This window comes from Oncorhynchus gorbuscha, unplaced genomic scaffold (assembly GCF_021184085.1).
Source record: "Oncorhynchus gorbuscha isolate QuinsamMale2020 ecotype Even-year unplaced genomic scaffold, OgorEven_v1.0 Un_scaffold_844, whole genome shotgun sequence".
Lineage (NCBI taxonomy): Eukaryota > Metazoa > Chordata > Actinopteri > Salmoniformes > Salmonidae > Oncorhynchus > Oncorhynchus gorbuscha.
In genome coordinates this window covers 79680-89469 of record NW_025745836.1, presented here as the reverse complement: position 1 = coordinate 89469, position 9790 = coordinate 79680, and the positions used below count along the sequence as shown (strand labels likewise).

At 43.7% G+C, this 9790-nt stretch overlaps 1 protein-coding gene across 1 annotated transcript; it reads right to left on the bottom strand.

Annotated features, from left to right (window-relative positions):
• Nucleotides 1-5140: 5140 nt before the first annotated feature.
• Nucleotides 5141-9452, bottom strand: LOC124020530 (actin, non-muscle 6.2). Its single transcript, XM_046335767.1, has 6 exons — nucleotides 9301-9452; nucleotides 8690-8816; nucleotides 7005-7244; nucleotides 6306-6744; nucleotides 5627-5808; nucleotides 5141-5417 (listed from the first exon to the last, which is right to left on the bottom strand). Exons 2-6 carry the CDS (start codon nucleotides 8813-8815, stop codon nucleotides 5274-5276), a joined length of 1131 nt encoding a protein of 376 aa, XP_046191723.1. The 5' UTR covers nucleotide 8816; nucleotides 9301-9452; the 3' UTR covers nucleotides 5141-5273.
• Between the last annotated feature and the right edge of the window lie 338 nt (nucleotides 9453-9790).

Genomic DNA, 9790 nt, shown 5'->3' with positions numbered 1-9790 from the left:
CTAACATATCTCCTCCTACTAACATACCTCCTACTAACATATCTCCTACTACTAACATATCTCCTCCTACTAACATATCTCCTCCTTCTAACATATATCCTACTAACATATCTCCTCCTACTAACATACCTCCTACTAACATATATCCTTCTAACATATATCCTACTACTAACATACCTCCTACTAACATATCTCCTCCTACTAACATACCTCCTACTAACATATCTCCCCCTACTAACATATCTCCTCCTACTAACATATCTCCTACTACTAACATATCTCCTACTAACATATCTCCTCCTACTAACATATCTCCTCCTACTAACATAAAAGCATTTTAGACAGCAGGTATAGTGTACATAGATCTATGAATGAGGTACTGGTCATCAAGAATATTCCTACATAGAACCAGGAGGAGTAATGCATTTGAGAGCAGATATGCCATTTGTCCATTGCTTTGTTTTATTAATTCACAGGTGATATTTTTGGATGATTCTATCATTGTTTGGGGAATAAATAAGTTTAAATTAAATATTCAATGACATCAGCACATAATTGGAGCTGTAATGTAAATGTAAAATCCAATAGATAATTCACTCATCCTTTACCTCCTTTTCAGAGAAAATACTGTTATTGATCAATGAACTCACCAAATTGTCTCAACGATCTCATACCCCACAAGGGGCCAAAGCCTCATGGATTTTGCTCAAAAAGATGGAAAACAATAAACAGCTAGTTGGGTGTGAAACGGTCACTAATTAGTAAGGAACTCCCCTCACCTGGTTGTTTAGGTCTTAATTGAAAGGAAAAAATAAAAACCCAGACACTCGACCCTCCGTGGAATGAGTTTGACACCCGATTTAACCTATGATTCTATACAGCAGGGGCAAACTCTGGAGTACTGCTCATACACTGGAGGTCTGGAGTACTGCTCATACACTGGAGGTCTGGAGTACTGCTCAAACACTGGAGATCTGGAGTACTGCTCATACACTGGAGGTCTGGAGATCTGGAGATCTGGAGTACTGCTCATACACTGGAGATCTGGAGTACTGCTCACAGACTGGAGGTCTGGAGTACTGCTCATACACTGGAGATCTGGAGTACTGCTCATACACTGGAGGTCTGGAGATCTGGAGTACTGCTCACACACTGGAGGTCTGGAGTACTGCTCATACACTGGAGGTCTGGAGTGCAGCTCATACACTGGAGATCTGGAGTACTGCTCATACACTGGAGGTCTGGAGATCTGGAGTACTGCTCACACACTGGAGGTCTGGAGTACTGCTCATACACTGGAGATCTGGAGTACTGCTCACACACTGGAGATCTGGAGTACTGCTCATACACTGGAGGTCTGGAGTACTGCTCATACACTGGAGATCTGGAGTACTGCTCATACACTGGAGATCTGGAGTACTGCTCATACACTGGAGATCTGGAGTACAGCTCATACACTGGAGATCTGGAGTACTGCTCATACACTGGAGATCTGGAGTACTGCTCATACACTGGAGATCTGGAGTACTGCTCATACACTGGAGGTCTGGAGTACTGCTCATACACTGGAGGTCTGGAGTACTGCTCATACACTGGAGATCTGGAGTACTGCTCATACACTGAGAGGAGAGTGTATGGACCTATTTATTAGGGTTCTCAATCAGAGGCAGGTAGCCTGGGTTTCACTGTTGTTCACTGTTGTTTCCGTGTCTTGTTCGCCACATGGTACTGTTTTGGTTTTGTTCACATTTATTGTTTATTGTTTTGTATTTGTGTTCATTTTGAGGTTTTCATATTAAAAACCATGGACACTTACCACGCCGCATCTTGGTCCGATCCTTGCTACACCTCCTCTTCAGACAAAGAGGCGGAAAACCCTTACAGTAGGTGTGGTGTTCTTTGGATGCAACTCAGCATTCTTTTTCCTCCAAACACGACTAGTTGAGTTTTTACCAAAAAGTTATATTTTGGTTTCATCTGACCATATGATATTCTCCCAATCTTCTTCTGGATCATCCAAATGCTCTCTAGCAAACTTCAGACGGGCCTGGACATGTACTGGCTTAAGCAGGGGGACACGTCTGGCACTGCAGGATTTGAGTCCCTGGCGGCGTAGTGTGTTACTGATGGTAGGCTTTGTTACTTTGGTCCCAGCTCTCTGCAGGTCATTCACTAGGTCCCCCCCGTGTGGTTCTGAGATTTTTGCTCACTGTTTCTGTGATCATTTTTACCCCACTTGGTGAGATCTTGCGTGGAGCCCCAGATCAAGGGAGATTATTAGTGGTCTTGTATGTCTTCCATTTCCTAATAATTGCTCCCACAGTTGATTTCTTCAAACCAAGCTCCTTACCTATTGCAGATTCAGTCTTCCCATTCTGGTGCAGGTCTACAATTTTGTTTCTGGTGTCCTTTGACAGCTGTGAGAGCCATAAATCTTGCTTGTTTGTAGGTGACCAAATACTTATTTTCCACCATCATTTGCAAATAATTAAATAAAAAATCCTACAATGTGATTTTCTGGATTTGTTTTCTAATTTTGTCTGTCATAGTTGAAGTGTACCTATGATGAAAATTACAGGCCTCTCTCATCTTTTTAAGTGGGAGAACTTGCACAATTGGTGGCCGACTAAATACTTTTTTTGCCCCACTGTATATGGGGCTTTGGTGACAAAACGGATGGCACTGTGATAGACTGCATCCAATTTGTGGAGTAGGGTATTGGAGGCTATTTTGTAAATGCATCGCCGAAGTCGAAGATTGGTAGGATGGTCAGTTTTACAAGGGTATGTTTGGCAGCATGAGTGAAGGATGCTTTGTTGCGAGATAGGAAGCCAATTCTAGATTTAACTTTGGATTGGAGATGTTTGATGTGGGTCTGGAAGGAGAGTTTACAGTCTAACCAGACACCTAGGTATTTGTAGTTGTCCACGTATTCTAAGTCAGAGCCGTCCAGAGTAGTGATGTTGGACAGGCGGGCAGGTGCAGGCAGCGGTCGGTTGAAGAGCATGCATTTAGTTTTACTTGTATTTAAGAGCAGTTGGAGGCCACGGAAGGAGAGTTGTATGGCATTGAAGTTTGCTTGGAGGGTTGTTAACACAGTGTCCAAAGAAGGGCCAAAAGCATACAGAATGGTGTCATCTGCATAGAGGTGGATCAGAGACTCACCAGCAGCAAGAGCGACATCATTGATACATACAGAGAAGAGAGTCGGTCCAAGAATTGAGCCCTGTGGCACCCGCATAGAGACTGCCAGAGGTCCGGACAGCAGACCCTCCGATTTGACACACTGAACTCTATCAGAGAAGTAGTTGGTGAACCAGGCGAGGCAGTCATTTGAGAAACCAAGGCTGTCGAGTCTGCCGATGAGGATGTGGTGATTGACAGAGTCGAAAGCATTGGCCAGATCATTGAATACGGCTGCACAGTAATGTTTCTTATCGATGGCAGTTAAGATATCGTTTAGGACCTAGAGCATGGCTGAGGTGCACCCATAACCAGCTTTGAAACCAGATTGCATAGCAGAGAGGGTATGGTGAGATTTGAAATGGTCGGTAATCTGTTTGTCGACTTGGCTTTCGAAGATCTTAGAAAGGCAGTGTAGGATAGATATAGGTCTGTAGCAGTTTGGGTCAAGAGAGTCCCCCCCTTTGAAGAGGGGGATGACCGCAGCTGCTTTCCAATCTTTGGGAATCTCAGATGACACAAAAGAGGTTGAAAAGGCTAGTAATAGGGATGGCAAAAATTTCGGTAGATAATTTTAGAAAGAGTCCAGATTGTCTAGCCCGGCTGATTTGTAGGTCCAGATTTTGCAGCTCTTTCAGAAAATCTGACTGGATTTGGGAGAAGGAGAAATACACTGGAGGTCTGGAGTACAGCTCATACACTGGAGATCTGGAATACTGCTCATACACGAGGTCTGAACTACTGCTGTTTCTGTTCTACCTAATCATTAATGGCACCCACCTGTTATCCCAGGTCTAAATCAATACCTGATTAGAGGGGAACAATGAAAAATAAAGCAGTGGAACTGTCTTCCAGTCCAGATATGAATATGAGGGCTATACAGTATCAGTTCTAGGTACATGCAGCCACCAAAAAAAGACTAAGATCCCTAAGGGTTTAGATTAAACCACTGAGGTTCTCCCATGCTCAGTCAGTCTTCACTACCAGTGTAGGTCATGTGACAGCACTGCCATCTAGTGGACATCATGTAAATCAAGGATCTCCAACTGCAGGCCTGCAGGTGTTACTTCCAGGACTAACCCTAGCACTGTTCGATAGGATCATTAAATTACACCCATCTGGTGCCCCAGGTCTAGATAAATACTGAGTATAATCAGTGAACCTGACTTCGAGTGAAATGTGCCTGCCGTATGAAGTCCGACCCAGTTGCCCAGCGTGATCAATGCCAAAACAGGCGTCGGGTCTAGACAGCTCTTTGGTAAACTCACCTGCTTCAGTCTGGGAATTAATTACTGTCGTCAGGTGTTTTAGCACTGGTGTAGAACACACACCTGCAAAGCTTTATGTCTAGATCCCCCTGATATAGAATTAGCTGTCCTCTTATGTTCGTCATCACTGATGTGATTAGAACAGCTACTTCCGTTCATTAGCATGTACTCCTGTCAAAGACAGTGGGCTTTCAGTGTACATTATAGAAGTGGCTTCACCTTGCCTTCATCTATACTGAGATGAAAGGATGTCATCTGGTCAGCACATCCCATAGATCTGAGAGATGAAGCAATAAACATGAGGTTCAGCAAGAGAATGTAACAATGAGAAAACCATTTGATTTAACCTGCAGTGGGTCCCAGCTAATGACAAATACATTAAGTGTGTTTACAAATCACATCATTCCCTGAAATGAAAAGTAAATTAATAAAAAAGTGACAAAACGCATATGACAAGACTTAATGTTGCAAATAGACGACAGAGTATCACATTACAGTGAACTTTTATTCAAAATGGCCCAGTAGCAAATGTTACATACAAGACTAATAGTAACAAATACAACACAGAATGTCACAACCCTAACACTGAGCCTACCCAGAAACCACCCTGTCACACCCCCTCAGGACACCATGTAGAACTGAAACAATATGGCTTTATCTCTACCGATTAGGATAGGTGGAAGTCACTGCTATTCATCTGATCATTTTAGAGCCACACAAATGCTTAGTGGACAGGGGCAAGGTGTTGGCTTCTGGACAGGAGAGTCATCTGAAATAACAGACTCCCTGAAAGGAGTAACACCGAGGTTAAGAGTCAAGGCTTTAGAAACATTTGCGGTGGACGATAGACGGGCCGGATTCCTCGTATTCCTGCTTGGAAATCCACATCTGTTGGAAGGTGGAGAGAGAGGCCAGGATGGAACCGCCAATCCACACAGAGTATTTACGCTCGGGAGGGGCGATGATCTGGCAACAAGAGATTTGAACGTATTCATTAGTAAAACAGGGAGATCTAAAGTGGTTTTATTGCAGAACACATTCATAAATCAGATTTCTGATTAAAGTATTCGGGAAGCCAAAAAGATCACATGAGAAAAAATTAATATGGCTAGTCGAGAGATGCCACACTGAATGCCCATGGGCTAAAAGTGACAGAATAACACGTGAATGCCCACCTTAATCTTCATAGTAGGAGGTGCCAAGCCACTGATCTCCTTCTGCATTCTATCAGCGATGCCAGGGAACATAGTGGTTCCACCTGAGAGAACAGTGTTGGCATACAGGTCTTTCCTGATGTCCACATCACACTTCATGATAGAGTTGTAGGTGGTCTCATGCACTCCAGTGCTTTCCATTCCTACAAAAGCAAGCATGTACATGTCAATGGCAGCCCCAGGAACAGAAATTAACAGGCCTACAAGTATGGCTCTTTTAATGAGGTCAGTGAACACGCAACTGGCAAGAAGCTCAGCGCTCCAGAGGATTGTATAGTGGTGAATGACTGTCACTAAGCTGAGTAACATTGTCTAGACAAGAACATTTGTACATGTATTAAAGAGAGACTCCAGTGGCCAAATGGAACATTTGTCCGCTAATTTATAAAAAAATACATTTTTTTAAAAAGCCAGAAAGTTGTATGTTTAGTGCTTATGAATAGTCATATCAATACATAGAGGGTGCATCTTGTGTGACCTCTACCAAGAGGAATCATTTTCAGAGCCTCCATTTTAGTAGTGGATAGAAATGAGGATTTCGGGACTAGAATTACTATAGTCACCAACCATAGACAAATGGCTTTTAACAAAGACATTTTTAGCTTAAGTTACTCTTTAAAGACACAGAAAAACATCTCACCAATGAAGGACGGCTGAAACATGGTCTCAGGGCACCGGAAGCGCTCGTTGCCGATAGTGATGACCTGTCCATCAGGCAGCTCGTAGCTCTTCTCCAGAGAGGAACTGGAGGCAGAGGTATTCATCTCCTGCTCAAAGTCCAGCGCCACGTAGGCCAGCTTCTCCTTGATGTCGCGCACAATCTCCCTCTCGGCCGTGGTGGTGAAGCTGTAGCCACGCTCAGTCAGGATCTTCATCAGGTAGTCCGTGAGGTCGCGTCCGGCCAGGTCCAGACGCAGGATGGCGTGGGGAAGAGCGTAGCCCTCGTAGATGGGCACAGTGTGGCTGACGCCATCCCCAGAATCCATCACGATTCCTGTGGTGCGACCAGATGCGTACAAAGAAAGCACGGCCTGGATACCTACATACATGGCTGGGCTGTTGAAGGTCTCAAACATGATCTGGTGGAAGAATAGAAGGTGGGAATTAGGACTGAGAGACTCTTTATAAAAAGGGTGTTTTAAACACCTACAAATACTGCTAAGAATGTGAGGCCCACCACTAATCAATACCTACCCTCAGGCAAGGTGAACAGAGTAACCCTGATGTGAAACTGCTCTACATTCTGCTGGTGGATGAGGAGTCCATGTAAATAAAATGACTGGGTTTATTTACTACTGCCACAGTGTTTATTTGTAAAAAACGTAATGCCCCCACTTACCTGGGTCATCTTCTCCCTGTTGGCTTTGGGGTTGAGTGGGGCCTCTGTGAGCAGGACGGGATGCTCTTCAGGGGCCACACGCAGCTCATTGTAGAAGGTGTGATGCCAGATCTTCTCCATGTCGTCCCAGTTGGTAACAATGCCGTGCTCGATGGGGTACTTCAGAGTCAGGATGCCCCTCTTGCTCTGGGCCTCATCTCCCACGTAGCTGTCCTTCTGTCCCATGCCCACCATCACACCCTGGGGAAAGAGACATTACGTTACACTTTGTCCCTGCACTACGCATAAACTCAATTTACACTACAGAAGTTGTTTTCATCAAATGTTGGATTGAGTTGCCTGTATGTTTCACATACACAGCGCAATCAATTTAGTGGGTTTGGGGAGGGGTGTCCTTTTCTTTTTAATGAGGCCATTTCTGGCCAATATTTGTCCATTTAGTGGACCTCTTGGCTCAAGAGCACCCCCAGAAGGAAGAGTTCTGTATAGCCTCTTCAAAATATCCCAAAGTCAAATATTGGAGATTGAGAACATTACTGTAAGTAGACACATTCTCAAACATCTAAATTCCAAAATCATGGGTATTAATATAGAGTTGGTCCCCTCCTTTACTGCTATAATAGCCTCCACTCATCTGAGAAGGCTTTCCACTAGATGTTTGAACAATGCTGTGGGGAATTGCTTTCATTCAGCCACAAGAGCATTAGTGAAGTCAGGCACTGATGTTGAGCAAATAGGCCTGACTCACAGTCAGTGTTCCACTTCATCACAAAAGTGGTCGATGGGGTTGAGGTCTGGGCTCAGAGCAGGCCAGTCAAGTTCTTCCATACAATCCACAGACCATTTCTGTATGGACCTCGCTTTGTGCGCAGGAGTATTGTTATGCTGAAACAGGAAATAGTCTTCACCCAAACTGTTGCCACAAAGACAAGAGCACAGAATCATCCAGAATGTCATTGTATGCTGTAGCGTTAAGATGTCCCATTAATGGAATTAAGTGGCCTAGCCTGAAACATGGAAAAACAGCCCTAGACTTATTCCTCCACCAAACTTTAGTTGACAATACACAGTCGGGCAGGTAGCGTTCTCCTGGCATCCGCCAAGCCCAGATTCATCAGTCAGACTGCAAGATGGTGACGTGAGTCAACACTCAAGAGAACGTGTTTCCACTGCTCCAGAGTCTAAAGTGAGCTTTACACCACAATGCACATAGTGATCTTAGGCTTGTGTGCAGCTGGGCCAGAAATTAATTTCATTATTGAACAGTTCTTGTGCTGAAGTTGCTTCCAGGGGCAGTTTGAAACTCGGTAGGGAGTGTTGCAACCAAGGTCAGACAATTTTTACATGCTTCTGCAGTCCCATTCTGTGAGCTTGTGTGGCCTACCACTTCACAGCTGAGCCATTGTTGCTCCTAGATGTTTCCACTTCACGATAAAAGCACTTACAGTTGACCAGGGTAGCTCTAGCAGGTCAGGAATTTGACAAACTGACTTGTTGGAAAGGTGGCATTCTAGGACAGTGCCACATTGAAAGTCAGAGCTTTTCAGTAAGGCCCTTCTACTGACAACATGTGGATGAAACAGCCAAATCCACTAATTTGAAGGAGTGTCCACATATAGTTTGTGTATAAAAGTATAGCCTGTATGAAGTGAATCCAATATCCAAGAGCCCAGTATGGTTCCAACCTGATGTCTGGGTCTTCCAACAATGGAGGGGAAGACAGCACGGGGAGCATCATCCCCTGCAAAACCAGCCTTGCACATGCCTGAACCATTGTCAACCACCAGTGCAGCAATTTCATCTTCAGCCATTCTGTAAAAAAACAGAGGATTAATGAATCAAGGCCTAAAAATCAAGAACAAAGCCAAACCATTTTCTGGGTCAGGGTATATCATCAATAGAGACCAACAATTACTACAGTATAAATGTGACAAATTAGAGGTCCACATTAGTAAGTGTAGACATAGGACCATAGTCAACTGTAATTCATAACAATTAGTTAAAAATGTTTAACCACTGACTTAAAAAGAACTAGTCTACTAGCAGACATTGTAAAAACTGTGGAATTGAACAAAATACAATCATTTGGAACAAAGCAAAGAATTACAATCAGTAATTTATTATTTCTCAATATTTGGCTCCGATCCCAACAGCTCAAACACGTATTCACAGACAAATCCAAGCAAAGCTGTATTTCAAATCAAGTGATTTTAACCATTGCTAGAACACATTTAACGATACAACTCCACATTTCAGATTGGCTTTCTCAAACGTCGGGATAGTGGCGTTTTCTTACCTGTCAGTTAGGATGCTTTCTCTTCAAGAATCCGGGAATGATGTCTTCAATGAAGTGTAGCATCCACATTTCAGCAGGAGACTATATACCTCCTTTTCTCCACAACCGTGTCTCATCCTCCGCCTTCGCGTTCACCTGCTCACACCAAATATGGGCATTGTTTTCAAAAAAAGACACCGGATTGGATTGGGAGGTGTTTTACGGTGGAAGTGACCGACCGTTGTCATTCACATGGTAGACGATATTAAAGAGATTGGAAGGTAACAGGTACATGTTGGGTTAGCAGAAAGGTTTTGGGTAATTTAAAGTCAGTATCATTTGGAAATGTAAGCAACGTCGTTGAATGTGTTAGCAGGCTAACCCAATATCAAGTGAATCCACATTGTGGAAAAGACAACAAAGAAGAGGTCTGGGGAAAAGAGGTCTGGGGCGATCATATTGTAGTGAGACAAAAGTAGCCGATAGTGCGCGATCAAATGTAATACCTCTA